The sequence below is a fragment of the Pogoniulus pusillus genome, chromosome 3 (assembly GCF_015220805.1).
Source record: "Pogoniulus pusillus isolate bPogPus1 chromosome 3, bPogPus1.pri, whole genome shotgun sequence".
Taxonomy (NCBI): Eukaryota; Metazoa; Chordata; class Aves; order Piciformes; family Lybiidae; genus Pogoniulus; species Pogoniulus pusillus.
The window spans coordinates 33,346,084-33,363,035 of record NC_087266.1 but is presented as its reverse complement, the minus strand read 5'-3'; the positions used below and the strand labels follow the sequence as shown (position 1 = coordinate 33,363,035).

The 16,952-nt window shown below is 43.2% G+C and overlaps 1 protein-coding gene across 1 annotated transcript in view; it reads right to left on the bottom strand.

Annotated features, from left to right (window-relative positions):
- Window positions 1–2,668: 2,668 nt before the first annotated feature.
- Window positions 2,669–16,952, bottom strand: part of DIS3 (DIS3 homolog, exosome endoribonuclease and 3'-5' exoribonuclease) — a 31,546-nt gene continuing 17,262 nt past the window's right edge. The window contains exons 16-21 of the mRNA XM_064174124.1: window positions 16,582–16,738; window positions 15,010–15,224; window positions 11,507–11,675; window positions 10,939–11,097; window positions 8,977–9,099; window positions 2,669–2,993 (exon numbers count right to left, since the gene is read on the bottom strand). Coding sequence (XP_064030194.1) covers window positions 2,916–2,993; window positions 8,977–9,099; window positions 10,939–11,097; window positions 11,507–11,675; window positions 15,010–15,224; window positions 16,582–16,738 — 901 coding nt within the window. The 3' untranslated portion in view covers window positions 2,669–2,915. The remainder of the gene's footprint in view (window positions 2,994–8,976; window positions 9,100–10,938; window positions 11,098–11,506; window positions 11,676–15,009; window positions 15,225–16,581; window positions 16,739–16,952) is intronic.

Here is a 16,952-nt window from a genome sequence, read left to right as displayed (position 1 = left end):
AGTGTGACCTGTAACACAGGGGGGTGCGTATCGTTTGGGCTGGGGGGCACAGAGCAAGAGGACAGAGATGAGGCAAGGAACGTGACGGGCTTGTGCTCTCATACTTGGAGTTGAAAATGGGTTCAGCTGCTGTACTATGGTGATGAATTACAAGTTCAGTACCAGCTACAGCCTGCTGCACTTCTTTTAACCAATTTTATTTCGTTTCCAAAGCCTTTTGGAACTGTGGCAGGATTCAGCTGTCTCACCAGGCTGGAGAAGGATTTGAGGAGACCTTATAGTGGCCTTCCAGTATCTGAAGGGGGCCTACAGGAAGGCTGGGGATGGACTATTGACAAGGTCTTGTAATGACAAGACAAGGGGTAATGGGTTTAAACTGGAAGAGGGGAGATTTAGACTGGATGGTAGGAGGAAGTTCTTTACAGTGAGGGTGGTGAGACACTGTGTGCTAGTTTGAAGCAAGCTGGAATGTTTTGGTAAAAGAACTAGATAATGGGCAGTGAAAAGGTAAACATGGTTGTCTCTTCTCTCACAGTCACGCTGAGAACTCTGGGAAGAAGAAGTAAACATTCTCCATTTTGTCTTTCACTTCTGCCTTTGCCTTCAGACCTAGTCACATCTCTTTAACTCCACTGCCACTAACCTTCCTTCTTAACCTCTTGGCTGCACCTCTATTCTTCCTGGGAACTGGGGTAAGGTTGAGAGGGGCAGGGGGAGGTGTTGGGGTGGTTTGAGAGCCCCTCCTGGGGACTCAGGTTTCTGGGAGGGGAGTTGTGCTTCTGTATTGTTTATCCTTTGTATATTTCTGTATTTAACTGTATATATTGTAAATAGCTGCTTGTATATTTGCTGCTGTAAAATAAATAGCTTCATTTATATTCCTGGAGTTCCTTCTGAGTTAGCTGGGGCAAATACAAAGTGTGAGGGGCAGGTTAATGCCCAAACCATCACACACTGGAACAGGTTGCCCATGGAGGCTGTGGGTGCTTCCTCCCTGGAGGTGTTTAAGGCCAGGTTGGACGAGGCATTGAGCAATCTGCTCCAGTAGGAGGTGTTCCTGCCTATGGCAGGGGGTTGGATGATCCTTGAGGTCCCTTCCAATCTAGACCATTCTATGATTCCATAGTTCATAGGTTTTCTATTGCAATCAGTGTAACATGCTAATTGTCTCTTGCTGCCTTCTACAAACAGATACTTTACAAATGTCAGCCAGTAATAAATGTATTTATAGATAGATCTAAATCTGATCCTTTTCAATGACAGCACACACAGGGATCTGAATAAATATGGCCAAGCAATAACTCTGTGTTAATCAGCTGTGGCTCACCATTAGCACAAGAAAACCACTGAGTTCTAGTCTGAGGAGTTTGTGAGCTGTAACTCTTCAGAAATCTCTGAAGTGTCTGGGATTGCAGTACCTTGGCTTGGAGGACTAGGTACTGGCCTCAGCAGAAGCAGTCTCTGAAAACTACTGTCATCTCAGGTACTTTGGAGGATACCATGGAAATGAGCTTGCAGAATTCAATAGCAACCACCTTAAAGTCCCTGCAGTGGTTGCTCAACAATGAGTCTAGGACCACACTTGAAATAGCTTCAGTCCTCATAAAACATGGCTTGTGACTGCACTCAGGTGATCTAATTTGACTGTAACAGTATAGTTCAGCACGCAAAATACTTGTGTCTCAGGGTTTTATTCTGAGAATTCTAATAATTCTAATTCATCATCTTGGCAATGTAAGCTAGAATGCTCACCAGAAAACTTGTCCTTGCCTGTTGTGCTAGTTCGAGCCTAGTTGAGATATTTTAATAAGAGGAATTAGATGATAGGCTGTGAAAAGGTAACAATGGTGATGTCTGCTGCACTCATAGGCTTGCTGAGATGTATAAAAACAGGAACACAAACATAGATAATAGAATTTCTCTCTGACTTTGGCTGCCTCCCTTCTCTCTGTCAAATCCTTCTGCTTCCTAACCCCCCTGGCCAATTCTCCAAACTCATCTGGAATGTAAGGCAAAGTCTGGGATAAGGTAGAGGAATGGAAAAGAGGTGGAAGGGTGGTTGGGAGCCCCTCCTGGGGACTGTGGTTTCTGGGAGGGCTGTTGTGTTTCTGTATCACTTTTTAACTTGTATACTTCTGTCTATAGCTGTATCTATTGTAAATACCTGCTTGTATATTGTGCTAAGCTGTAAGTATAAAGCTTCATTCTTCAATTTCCAGCTTGGCTGAGTCTAGCCTGGGTGATTTTCTTAAATGTGTGTGGGGCAGATAACATCCAAACCATAACTGTGGATTTTAGTGTAAAACAAATACAGCTGAGGGTTTCCATCTATTTTTTTTTTCAAGGCAGTTTATCAAGGGCTAAGCAAAGCAATGATTTCAGCAAGTCTTAAGGGCTAGGGAACACTGAATGCACTCTTACAGCATGGTTCCTCTCTCCATGTGCATCCATACATACAGATAATCTGGCATGAAAGAGGTTCCCCAGAAGGAAGAGTAAGCCTATGGAATTTATCTTCCCAAAGTACACTGTTGGCACTTAAGACCAGTAACTGCCACAGTTCTCTCAGTTCTGAAATGCTTAACAGAATTCACTGCATTGACACTTTTGTCAGCCTCTTGTGTGGCTTTAAGGCTGTTTAAAGAAGTATATACAATACAACTTTCCCTTCACTTTGTAGAAGCATTTATTTTTACCCAGAGGCCAAAACTAAATACATACATGGTATAAAAAATGTAATTCTCCTGCATCTGTATAGCCATAAAAAACATTGTGTTTTTTTTTTTTTAAAAAGGCAGTATTCCAATGGGTTAAAATTCAATTTTTAAAGTAAACTTTCAAGCATTTTGTCTGTATGGAAAAATACATAAATACAAAACATTCACACCTGACTTCCTATTATTTTTTGTATCCAGCTATTTCTGTAGCTTCTTCTTCTTTTTCTCTGGTTCACTCTTGCTGCTTCTGTCTGCAGGCCCATCATTTCCTAGTATCTACAGCAAGAAAAGAATTAGAAGTCAGAACATTTAAAACTCAATTTTAGTTCACACTATCTTAACAAAACTTGAGTTTACTTGTACAGACACTGTATAAACTCTTTAGCAGCATCAGAAAATCCTGTTAGTAGTCATGTAAAAGAGGGTCTAATAGAATCATAGAATGAGTCAGCGTTGGAATGGAGCACAAGGAGCATCTGGTTCCAACACCTCTACCATGGGCAGGGAAACCCTACCCTAGATCAGCCTGGCCACAGCCTCATCCAGCCTAGCCTTAAACACCTCCAGCAATGGGGACTCAACCACCTCCTTGGCAACCCATTCCAGGCTCTCACCACTCTCATGCTGAACAACTTCCTCCTCACCTCCACTCTGAACCTACCCATCTCCAGCTTTGCTCCATTCCCCCCAGTCCTGTCACTCCCTGACAGCCTAAAAAGTCCCTCCCCAGCTTTTTTGTAGGCCCCCTTCAGATCCTCCAAGGCCACAAGAAGGTCACCTTGGAGCCTCTTCTTCTGCAGACTGAACAGCCCCAACTCAGTCTGTCCTCATAGAAGAGGTGCTCCAGCCCTCTGATCATCCTTGTGGCCCTTCTCTGGACACACTCCAGCATCTCCATATCCATCTTGTAATAGGGGCTCCAGAACTGGATGCAGTACTCCAGGTGAGGTTTAAGCAGAGCGTAGTAAAGGGGGAGAATCACCTCCCTCCACCTGCTGGCCACACTTCTCCTGATGCAGTCCAGGCTCTGGTTAGCCCTCCGGGCTGCAAGTGCACACTGCTGGCTCATGTTGAGCTTCTCATCCACCAGCACCCCCAAAGTCCCTCTCCTCAGAGCTGCTCTCCAGCCAGTTACTGCCCAGCCTCTATTTGTGCTTGGCATTGCCTTGACCCAGCTGCAGGACCTTGCGCTTGGTCTTGCTGAACCTCATGAGTTTGGCTTGTGCGCACCTCTGCAGCTTGTCCAGGTACCTCTGGATGGATCACTTCCCTCCAGCCTGTCTGCTGCACCACAGAGCTTGGTGTCATCAGCAAACCTGCACTCAGTGCCTCTGTCCATGGCACCCACAAAGATGTTGAAGAAGACTGGTTCCAGGACTGATCCCTGAAGGACTCCCCCAGTCACTGGCCTCCACTTTGACATGGACTCACTGACAGCCACTCTTTGGGTGCGGCACTATCAGTTACTGTCAGGTAATGCTGTCGTGGAGGGCCTGTAGGCCCAAAAATAGGCTTATTTATACCTTGCCCTGCCTGAACACGTTTTTCTGCCAGGACCCCTGGCTGTAAACAGGGTATGTAAGCTCCCACACACCCACCTTGTGTCTCCCTGGTGTAAACCAATGTGATTCCCATATTTGGGAAAGTCCAGGCAAGTGGCTTTTGCCTATTATGGTAAGGTTTGGCTGACTGCCAACCTGATTGGTCATTCCAGTGGCCAAAGAGCCATTAATCTTGGCCCACATTCAATAAATAGGGGTACATAGGTAAACAACGTGCTCAGACCCCTGCATAGCTCAGATGCTCAGACCCTCAGGCTCTGACCCACTCACAGCTTGGACTCCCCTGCCTGTGTACCTTAGTTGCAGAGCTCACTTAAGCCTGCCTATATATATATATATATGTGGAGCCTATAGTCTCCTCACCAGCTGTGCACATCTGCACACCACTGTGTTATCAGGACCAAATCCTGTATTGCCTGTCTTTACCTACGGAGCTCAGACTCCCAGCAGCCGCACACTTTGCACACCTGCTGCCTGGCGAGCGCTGTTGTCGCTGAGTTAACCAGGAGGCAGACTCTGAATTGTCTGCACGTGATTGGCCTGTCTGGCCAGCTTTAGACTGCTGAGACTGAACAATATTCTCCTCCTGCACCTAAGATCCTGTCTGCTAAGAATCCCTGGACAGAGCATCCCGAAGAAGCCAGCAGCACGAAAGGCAGAGATTGCATCCTTCGCCAGGAGAACCAGGTCAGAGACTGTCTGTCATGGAGGGTAGCAAAGCCCTCTTGCCGAACTTTCATTTATACACAAAATTGTGGCTCAGAGGCCTTCTATCGAAAGAGTCAAAACAATATTGCTATCTGCTTGCACTGACGCAGCTGCTGTACCAGCAGACGTACAGGCCTTGGGAGAATCTCTCCCTCAGAGAAGCAAAAGACATAAACATGGCTATGTTTGGGAAAAAAGGTTCGAATTCTCAGACATGGTGACCACCCGACAAACATCTGCTGGGGGCTGACCCCTGGGTGGTTCCATAAGTTGTTTTTGGTGAGAATTATCCAACTGTATAAGTTGATTATAACTTGGTACCAATCTGTAAAGCTAACGCAAGTCTGCCTGAGTTGGCTGAACACACCTCTTCTAAAACACTATAAAAAATGCCGCATTTGCCTTAGCCCTAGCCCCTCTAGCCCCTCGCTCTTTACCCTGCTCTACTTGCATCTCTCTTGCTCGTTACCCTGATCGCTGATTACACAAGCACACACACGCGGCATTCGCATCGCAAACAACCAGCTCAAGACGGCACCGTTCCGGGCAGCGCCCGATCCTTGTGAGCCTCGGAAATCAGCGTCCAGTCTGAACCAGACCCGCAGAAGCTCCAACAGTGCACTCAAATCCACGATACTTACAACTTTTCTGAACTGCATTTGAACAGTGAGTAACTGACAAGAACTTAATTTAAAGACTGAATAATCTCTCAAGCTTCCAGTGAACTCTCTGAAAGTCACAGACTCTCTCCCTAAAATCCTGGCATTTTCGACCCACAGACTCTCTTTCTAAATTCTTTTACAAACTGTTGCTAAATTCATGATTTCTTGTACATAATCATTCTGTGATCTAATTCGCAAACCGCATATAAAGAACTTACGTGGGATAGTTGTAAATAAGTTTGGGAAGGGAATTTTTAGTGTATATAGTATTAAATCATTTAAACCTTTTATAAACATCAGCCTCGCATATCATTCCCCAACCTCCCCCAAACAAAACTCCCTTCCATGACACTGTCTTTCCCAGAAACTGGGAAGATTCATCCTTTCCCCTCAAGCCGGGAGGATTCCAGCCTCAAAGTCCATGGGCAGAGATCCTCTGAAGTTTGAACACTAGGCACAGGCTGTGACGCAGCCCAGAGGGTGATTATTGATTAATAAGAGTTGTGAGTAAATGTTTTAATACCTCTGTAATAATTGATTGTCTCTGCCATAGTGCAGAAGCAGTTTCAGTCCATTCTGCTGGGCAAGTAGTATATAGACCCCAAACGGTATTTGCCGCGGGGAAAACTCCTCTCTGTTTATAGTTTGAATTTTTGCTAGTTATTAATAAGTTATACTGTAGATATTTTATCCTAGAATGATTTCATAACTGTGTAAGAACATTTTAATATTAATATACAGTGGTTGGGGGTGGTGAGAGTCCAGAATATTGAGTTTAATAAATATATTTTTTATAGAATATTATCTCACACCAATTAATTTCTCCCCTCCGCCAAAACCGGCATAGGTGGCAGAATACCCCTCCGTGACAAACGGTCACAGCTGGGCCATGCTACTGCAGAAAGAGCTGGAAAAAGCTAAGGAATATACAAGCAGCAGCATCCCCCCAGATTAAAATGCCAGCAGATTATACACACTGCCTTCTCAGCTCTTTGGCAATGCCTCAGTGACTGCTGAGAAAGCAGGGAATAGGAAGAAGAGAGCTGTAAAAGTTTCTTAACCCAACAATTTTAATTTTGCTTTCAAAACAAGCATCACTGCAGTATTTTCTGAAGTTAAAGAGAGGCCCTGTCAGGCTAAGGCCACTGCACAGCAAAAAGGCATTTAACTGTGGCAGAAACTGGAAAAACTCTTGCAAAGAATGGAAAACATGCTTGGTTTTCCTAGCTTTAGAGAAAAGCCTGTGTGTTCACAGAGAACAATTCAAGGAAAGAGATCATAAAGAAGCATGCTCTGCTTTGAGAAAGATGGAAATGAGTGGCATTCCAGTGGAGAAGACGAGAGCAGACTGTGATGAAACACGGCTCACAAGGTTTTAAACAGTTGGATTAAAACCAGAGACAGAAATTCTCCTCTCTATCTGAGTACTCTCAAGTCTATGGGCAAACTGCAATGTCTGACTAGATAAGGTAATGGAAACTTCAGAAGCTTGATGCAAGGAAGCTGCATCACTAAGATTTTAATGCCAGGTTATAAATCACAGAATCACAGAATTTCTTAGATTGGAAAAGCCCTTCAACCTCATTGAGTCCAATCATTAGTTTCACACTGACAAGTCCTTGACTAAACCAAATCCCTCAGCACAACATCTAATCACTAGGAATCGCTATGCTTGGAAAGGAACACCAGGAGCATCCAGTCCAACCTTCATCCCAGCAGCCTTCATCACTAGACTATAGCCTCAAGCACCACATCCACTCTCCTTTTAAACACCTCCAGGCATGGTGACTCCACCACCTCCTTGGGCAGCCTGTTCCAGTGCCTGACCTCACGCTCAGGAAAGAACTTCCTCCCAACAGCCAACCTAAACCTCCCCTGATGCAACTTAAAGCCATTTCCTATTGTCCTATCATTAGTAACTGGGGAGAAGACACCAGCTCCAGCCTCACTACAACCTCCTTTTAAGTAGCTGCAGAGGACAATAAGGTCCCCTCTCAGCCTCCTCTTCTCCACACTAAACAACTCCACTTCCCTCAGCCACTCCTCATAGGTCATGTTTGCCAGACCTCTCCCCAGCCTTGTATCCCTTCTCTGCACCCACTCCAGCACCTCAATGTCCCTCCTGTACTGTGGTGACCAAAACTGGACACAGTACTCGAGGTGTGGTCTCATGAGTGCCGAGTACAGGGGCACGAGCACCTCCCTACTCCTGCTGGTCACACCATTTCTGATCCAGGCCAGGATGCTGTTGGCCTTCTTGGCCACCTGGGCACACTGCTGGCTCATGTTCAGCCAGCTGTCCACCAACACTCCCAGGTCCCTTTCTGCTAGTCTGCTCTCCAGCCACTCCTCCCCCAGCCTGTAGGGGGTTGGAGTTGTTACGTGAAAGCAACAACAGATTCTACTAGCAGAAGAGTCATTTAATTGCAGTAACACTGACACCTGTGCTGCAATGAAACCCACTGCCATAAAGTGAAGATCCTGTGTCTTCAACCCCAGCTAACACCACAGCTCAAAGACCTGTATATTTACATGTGTTTGGAAACAGAGCTATTTCTCAGTAGAAAAGAAATAATGTTTGACTGTTTGAACAATGAAGGCCTCGTGCTTAATTTGGGTTTCCTTCTTCCTCCATGATTACAGATACTCAATTACTGCAACCATCTGTTCACAAGAAAAGGCACACACAACTTAATGAAAGTACACTATCTTCTAACAGCATACAAAATACTCAGCAGAGTATTCTGAGATGCAAGACCAGGTGAAACACCTGAGTCCCAGATGCACTAGAAAGACTGACTTTAAAAAATATTAAGACCAGAACCAGAGTTATTAGAAAATTAACAGTTCTCACAATATTATGATGAGATAATTTTTATGTTGTGGAAGTTGTCAGAAGGAATTGCCATTTACAGCCAGCAATTACACAAATCTTCCTTCTGAGCTACCCATCACAGTTACACTGCAATTTACTGGAGCAAAAAGAAGATCTGACTGAGTTTTGGCAGATTTTCAAAAGGGAGATTTGATTACAGAACCATGAAATTCAAAAGATATTGCTTCAGCAAATCATCATCTTTCCCATCAGTGGAAATATCCCTAATGGGCCCAGAAGGGAAATTTAATTTAGAGCCTTTTATTCTTTTCAGCAGCCAGTAAAAGCACACCTATATTTTATTGAGAGTAGATATGAAGCAATTGCTACAATCTGCTGCCAAGTGATATTTTTTCTTCTGTGTTAACTTTCAATTTTACTGTATGCTGATTTTTTTTTAAAGATTAGTGAAGGGTAATATGAGTCTAGGAAACACAAATCTTCTGCCTTACCTTCGGTTCTACCAACACCATCCGAATTTTCTGATGTTGGATGTTGGAAGCATCTAACATAACATTCACTTGAACTTTATCAAATACATGTAACGTCGTATCTTCCACAGTAAGGGATGGTTCCTGGAAGTTTAAATCATAGAATCAACCAGGTTGGAAGAGACCTCCAAGATCATAAAGTCCAACCTAGCACCCAGCCCTATCAAGTCAATTAAATCATGGCACTAAGAGCCTCAGCCAAGATGTGCTTGAACACCTCCAGGGACAGCGACTCCACCACCTCCCTGGGCAGCCCATTCCAATGCCAATCACTCTCTCTGCCAACAACTACCTCCTAACATCCAGCCTAGACCTCCCCTGGCACAACTTGAGACTGTGTCCTCTTGGTCTGTTGCTGGTTGCCTGGGAGAGGAGACCAACAACCCCCACCTGGCTGCAGCCTCCCTTCAGGTAGTTGCAGATGGCAATGAGGTCTGTCCTGAGCTTCCTCTTCCCCAGGCTGTACATCCCCAGCTCCCTAAGCCTCTTCTCAAAGGGCTGTGGCTCCAGGCCTCTCACCAGCTTCAACGCCCTTCTCTGGACACCTTCCAGCACCTCAACATCTCTCTTGAATTGAGGAGCCCAGAACTGGACACAGCACTCAAAGTGTGGCCTGACCAGTGCTGAGTACAGGGGCAGAATAACTTCCCTTCTCCTGCTAGCCACATTCTTCCTGATCCAGGCCAGGATGCCATTGGCTCTCCTGCCCACCTGGGCACACTGCTGGCTCATGTTCAGCTACTATCTACCAGCACCCCCAGGTCTCTCTCTGCCTGGCTGCTCTCCAGGCACTCTGTCCCCAGCCTGTAGCACTGCTTGGGGTTGTTGTGGCCAAAGTGTAGGACCCTACGTTTGGCCTTGTTACATCTCATTGGCCTCTGCCCACCCATCCAGTCTGTCAAGGTCCCTCTGCAGGGCTCTCCTACTCTCCAGCAGATCCACACCTGCTCCTAGCTTGGTGTCATCTGCAAGCTTACTGATGATGGATTCAATCCCCTCATCCAGATCATCAATAAAGATACTGAACAGGACTGGGCCCAGGTTGCTTACAATGTCTCCTGTTTTTACACAAGTAAGCATTTTTGTAGGACATCAATAATATTATGTGTTAATAAAAACGAACACAGATTACTGTCCTGAGCCTTCAGTGCATCATAATATGTGGTATATATGTTTTTGTAATATGTACTGAGATAATTAAACAGTTGTAATATCTATTACAGAAACCAGTTTCTGTCAGAAACTGTTTAGACTTCTAAAGGCCATAGGGGCTATAATATTCTAGATTAATAAACTTGCATTTAGAAAAGCCTCTCTTACCCTTCCAAATATACCTTCAATAAATTTTAGTCATTCTTCTCACCTACTCAATAAAAAAGTAAAGGTACTGTACTAGTTTGAAGCAAGCTAGAATGTTTTGGTAAAAGAACTAGATAATGGGCAGTGAAAAAGTAAACAATTGTGTCTCTTCGCTCACAGTCCCGCTGAGAGTTATGGGAAGAGGAAGGAAAACGTTTGATAATATTCTCCATTTTGTCTTTCATTCTGCCTTTGCCTTCAGACCTAGTCACATCTCATTAACTTTGCTGCCACTAACATTGCTCCCTAACCTCTTGGCTGCACCTCTCTTCTTTCTGAGAACTGGGGTAAGGTTGAGAGGGCAAGGGGAGGTGTTGGGGTGGTTTGAGAACCCCTCCTGGGGACTCAGGTTTCTGGGAGGGGAGTTGTGCTTCTGTATTGTTTATCCTTTGTATCTTTCTGTATATAACTGTATATATTGTAAATAGCTGCTTGTAAATAAATAGCTTCATTTATATTCCCAGAGGCCGTCTGAGTTAGCTGGGGCAATTCCAAAAGTGTGGGGGGGCGGGTAAGAGCCCAAACCATCACAGGTACTTAAGTAACAAATGTAATAAAACATACCTCAGGATCGTAATCCAGTCTTGGTGCTGGTTTATCTTTCTCTTCAAAGAAGACTGTTCCTTCTAAACCATACTTGGGAATCAGAACCACAACTGCATTTTTCCTTACAAATAATATATATGCATCTTCATTCATCACTCCTTTGGTTTTGAAGAAGAGCTGTAAACAAAGGCAAGATATATAAACAAGGGGTAAAAAAGCACATTAAAGCATTCTCTTTTGGATTACCAACATTGTGGCTTTAGAAAAAGCCATTTAATTAAAACCCCATACTTAGTGCTAACTACACATCATGTACTGAAAGCAGGTTAAAAAAATTGCCATAAACTGGTTAGTAGTTCTAAGCCTTCACCCTATTTATTAAAAAAAAAGAATCCTCAAGATGCCTTTATTCTAAATTTTTCAGAATCAGCGTCGTAACTTTCCCTCAAAGCAGCAGCTGTCATTCTTAGCCATTCGGCAGACTCAAGTAGTTTTGCTCTGCAAAGCACAACTCCGTGCTCCCTCCCCTCCTTTAAAAGCAACATGAAGTGTCCATAGCTAACCCTCACATCTCAGAACCACTCACCTGTGTGTGGAAAGCAACAGATGCCCTCTGTGCATACTGAGCCATTTTATGTCGATAATTGAGGTTTTTGCAGATATCTGCTAGCTTGTGCTTATCTGTCAGCTCCGGGTAAGTAATGTCTGCTCCTACAGCCACTGCCAAAAGCCGGTGTACTATAATGTCAGCGTACCTGCCAAGATGAGATGAATCAATTCATGACATACCAGAGCACACTTTCATTTTTTATTTCATGTAATTTAGGCTCTGTGAATCATGTAGATCAAAACCCTTTTGTATTAATGATGGTCTGTTGATAATCGTCTCAAGATCACTCTCTTTGTTGGTCAAAGGTGCACTCTGTAGAGCTAGAATGAACTATACTGTAAATTCTGTAGTATCTTCTACCCAAAGAGACTGTACTGAATGTTTACAAAGATGAAGCAGATTTATTTTGGGGCTAAACAACGTTTTGCCAGCAAATTAAGACACTCCCTCTTCCCTTTCCTGTGAATTACATATCCTTTAGGAGCTAAAATTTACTATTAGGACTCCTTGAAGCTCCACAAATCACCCACACAAATGCACAGGGTTTTTAACCAAACTACAATATTACTTTATGTTAGTACAATATATATGATATTAGTTTATTATATATCTATCTTGAAATGTTTCTAAGGCACACTCCCTCTTCCCTTTCCCATGAATGAGACATCTGTTAGGAGCTAAAATTTACTATTGGGACTCCTTAAAGCTTCACAAATCACCCACACAACTGCATAGGGGTTTTAACCAAACTATTATATTAGTATAGAATCATAGAATCAGCCAGGTTGGAAGAGAACTCCAAGATCATCCAGTCCAACCTAGCACCCAGCCCTATCCAGTCAACTAGACCATGGCACTAAGTGCCTCAGCCAGGCTTTTCTTGAAGACCCCCAGGGACGGTGCCTCCACCACCTCCCTGGGCAGCCCATTCCAATGGGAAATCACTCTCTCTGTGAAGAACTTCTTCCTAATATCCAGCCTATACCTACCCTGGCACAACTTGAGACTGTGTCCCCTTGTTCTATTGCTGGTTGCCTGGGAGAAGAGGCCACCTCCCACCTGGCTACAATGCCCCTTCAGGTAGTTGTAGACAGTAATAAGATCACCCCTGAGCCTCCTCTTCTCCAGGCTAAACACCTCCAGCTCCCTCAACCTCTCCTCATAGGATTTGTGCTCCAGGCCCCTCACCAGCTTTGTTGCCCTTCTCTGGACATGTTCCAGCACCTCAACATCTTTCTTGAATTGAGGGGCCCAGAACAGGACACAGTACTCAAGGTGTGGCCTGACCAGTGCTGAGTACAGGGGAATATAGATATAATATAGATTGTATTCGTTTATATTAGTATAATATATAATATACTAGTTTATTATATATTTATCTTAAAATATTTCTAAGGCACTCTCCCTCTTCCCTTTCCCATGAATGAGACATCTGTTAGGAGCTAAAATTCACTATTATGACTCCTTGAAGCTCCACAAATCACCCACACAAATGCACAGGGTTTTTAACCAAATAATTATATTACTTTATATTAGTATAATATAGATTGTATTCGTTTATATTAGCATAATGTATAAATTATATTAGTTTATTTAATATAAATATATAGTAAACTAATATCATATATATTACCTTGGAATATTTCTATGTAACACTCCCTCTTCCCTTTCCCATAAATGAGACATCTGTTAGGAGCTAAAATTTACTATTAGGACTCCTTGAAGCTTCACCCATCACCCACACAAATGCAGAGGACTTTTAACCAAACTATTATATTAGTTTACATTAGTATGATATATATTATATTAGTTTACTATATATTTATCTTGGAATATTTCTAAGGCACACTCCCTCTTCCCTTTCCCATGAATGAGACATCTGTTAGGAGTTAAATTTACTATTAGGACTCCTTGAAGCTCCACAAATCACCCACACAAATGCATAGGGGTTTTAACCAAATTATTATATTAGTTTATATTAGTATAATATAGATTGTATTAGTTTATATTAGCATAATATAGATTGTATTAGTTTATATTAGCATAATATACAAATTATATTAGTTTATTCTAGTATAATATATATATGGTATTAGTTTACTCTATATTTATCTTGGAATATTTCTATGGAACATTCCCTCTTCCCTTTCCCATGAATGAGACATCTGTTAGGAGCTAAAATTTACTATTAGGACTCCTTGAAGCTCCACCAATCACCCACAGAAATGCACAGGATTTTTAACCAAACTATTATATTAGTATAATATATGTTATATTAGTTTATTATATATTTATCTTGGAATATTTCTAAGGAACACTCCCTCTTCCCTTTCCCATGAACTAGACATCCGTTAGAAGCTAAAATTCACTATTAGGACTCCTTGAAGCTCCACAAATCACCCACACAAAAGCAGAGGATTTTTAACCAAACAATTAGCATAATATATATTATATTAGTTTATTATATATTTATCTTGAAATATTTCTAAGGAACGAAAGTATGACAATTGTTTGCCTCAAAACCTAACACTTCTTAAAAGAAATAAAAACCTCCCAATGTCATATTCCAAGATGTATGATTTCACGACAAAGCAACAGCAGTGGTGGCAAGTTTCAAATCAGCAATTTTTGTAAGTAAATTACAGCCTCTTCAAAATTTAAACACAGCTTCCACCTAAAAAATGAGTCACCAAACTCTGCCTTAGTCTTTGGTAGACTCATATAATGATAACTGTTCTCAAAGTGAATTTCTTTGCAAATGACGTGTATTAGGGATGCATTTCTCTTATTTTTCTGTGCCTTTAATTTTATTAGGCCTTGGGAGTCACAGACAGTGAATCAGGGAGCTGACATGAAGATTTAGTCACTGCTGATTCAACTGAAATGTAAAGCTGGGCAGATGCAGTATTTTGCTTTAAATGAACACCACCAGTTAAAATATAATTTCTTCCCCAAAACATCACTTTTTTGCTCTCTAAAACTTTTTTAAGATGAATGATATAATCATAGAATCAACCAGGTTGGAAGAGACCTCCAAGATCATCCAGTCCAACCTAGCATCCAGCCCTGTCCAGGCAACCAGACCATGTTCACCAAGTGCCTCATCCAGTCTTCTCTTGAACATCTCCAGGGACGACTCCACCACCTCCCTGGGCAGCCCATTCCAATGCCAATCACTCTCTCTGCCAACAACTTCCTCCTAAAATCCAGCCTAAAACTCCCCTGGCAAAACTTGAGACTCTGTCCCCTTGTTCTATTGCTGGTTGTCTGGCAGAAGAGATCAACCCCCATCTGGCTACAACTGCCTTTCAGGCAGTTGTAGACAGCAAGGTCACCCTGAGCCTCCTCTTATGCAGGATGAACATCCCCAGCTCCGTCAGCCTCTCCCCATAGGGTTTGTGTTCCAGGCCTTTCACCAGCTTTGTTGCCCTTCTCTGGATATATTCCAGCATCTCAACATCTCTCTTAAAGAGAAGTACCTTCTAATAGGTGAGGTAAAGTGGGTATAAATAGGTGAAGCTAAACCATAGTGATGAAAATCATTATCCATTCCAGAGCAGAAATAAACAGCTTGCATCATGCAGCGAGTGGTCAAAATTCGCAGCAGCGTATTTAGATAAGGGAACGTAGGAGATTCAGCTTTGTCTAACGATTCAGCCAAAGCCTTCGCGCAATCTGTCTTAATTTCCAAATGCTGTAAGGAGAGAAAAATAAAATTGGGAAAGGTGAGATTTTACTAGCAAATATTAGCAGAATATAAGCAGTAATCTAACTGATTCATCCATGCCAAACTTAACAACTGGCACAGGTATCACACCTAATGGAATGGCACCATTACAAAACAATCATCCACCCATGCACAGGGCTCTCCCTGATTCTTTATAGAATCAACCAGGTTGGAAGAGACCTCCAAGATCATCCAGTCCAATCTAGCATCCAGCCCTATCCAGTCAACTGGACCACAGGACTAAGTGCCTCAGCCAGTCTTTTCTTGAACATCTCCAGGAACTACAACTCTACCACCTCCCTGGGCAGCCCATTCCAATGACAGTCACTCTCTCTGGCAACAACTTCCTCCTAACATCCAGCCTGGACCTCCCCCCCCACCCAAATTGACACTGTGTCCCCTTGGTCTGTTGCTGGTTGCCTGGCAGAAGAGACCAACCCCCACCTGGCTACAGCTTCCCTTCAGGTAGTTGCAGACAGCAATGAGGTCACCTCTGAGCCTCCTCTTCTCCGGGCTGCACACCTCCAGCTCCCTCAGCCTCTCCTCACAGGGCTGTGCTCCAGGCCCCTCACCGGCTTTGTTGTCCTTCTCTGGACACATTCCAGTATCTCAACATCTCTCTTGAATTGAGAGCCCCAGAACTGGACACAGTACTCAAGGTGTGGCCTGACAAGTGCTTAGTACAGGGGCAGAATAACCTCCCTTCTCCTGCTAGCCACACTGTTTCTGATCCAGGCCAGGATGTCATTGGCTCTCTTGGCCACCTGGGCACACTACTGGCTCATGTTTAGCTACTATCTACCAGCACTCCCAGGTCCCTTTCTTCCTGGATGCTCTTCAGCCACTGTGTCCCCAGCCTGTAGCACTGCTTGGGGTTGTTGTGGCCAAAGTGTAGAACCCTGCACTTGGCCTTATTACATCTCATCCCATTGGCCTCTGCCCACCCATTCAGCCTGTTCACGCCCCTCTGCAGGGCTCTCCTACCCTCCAACAGATCCACACTTGCTCCTAGCTTGGTGTCACCTGCAGGCTTACTGATGATGGACTCAAGCCCCTCATCCAGATCATCAATAATGATATTAAACAGGACTGGGCCCAGCACTAATCTTACTTACCTAAAAAACACTGCAAAAAGCACAAGATTATTCCTTTTACCTAGAGGCACAGATAGTTACCTTGCTACCAGCACCAGTAATTGCAAGGTGTAGTTGATACACTTTCAAAACACTGCCTTCCTACCCTTAGTCTTGGCTAAGTGTCCAACCAGAAAGAAAAATACAACTTTTTATAATTAATTCACTTAATTAGCATGCTAAAAACTTGCCTTGGACTTTGCAGCCTTCACGAGGATGTCATAATTTGATGGGGGAGGAGCAGGATGTTTCCGGAGCAAGGCAAACTCTGGGAACTCCTCATAAATTTTTTGTGCTACAGAGACATTGGCAAGCAACATGAACTCTTCGACCATGGAATTTGTTTCTCTAGCAATATAAAATATTTCATACTGTTAGAAAAGCATTAAATGATATACTTACTTTGAATGCCTAATGAAGAACTATTCCACCATCCTAATAATATTATGTAATGCTAACTGGTGAGTTTGGACATTTACGCAAATAGACAAATATTTCAAAACTGGAAGCATAACATTTAGGAGTTGGAAGGAAAATACCTAAAAAAAATTAAAATAGCAAA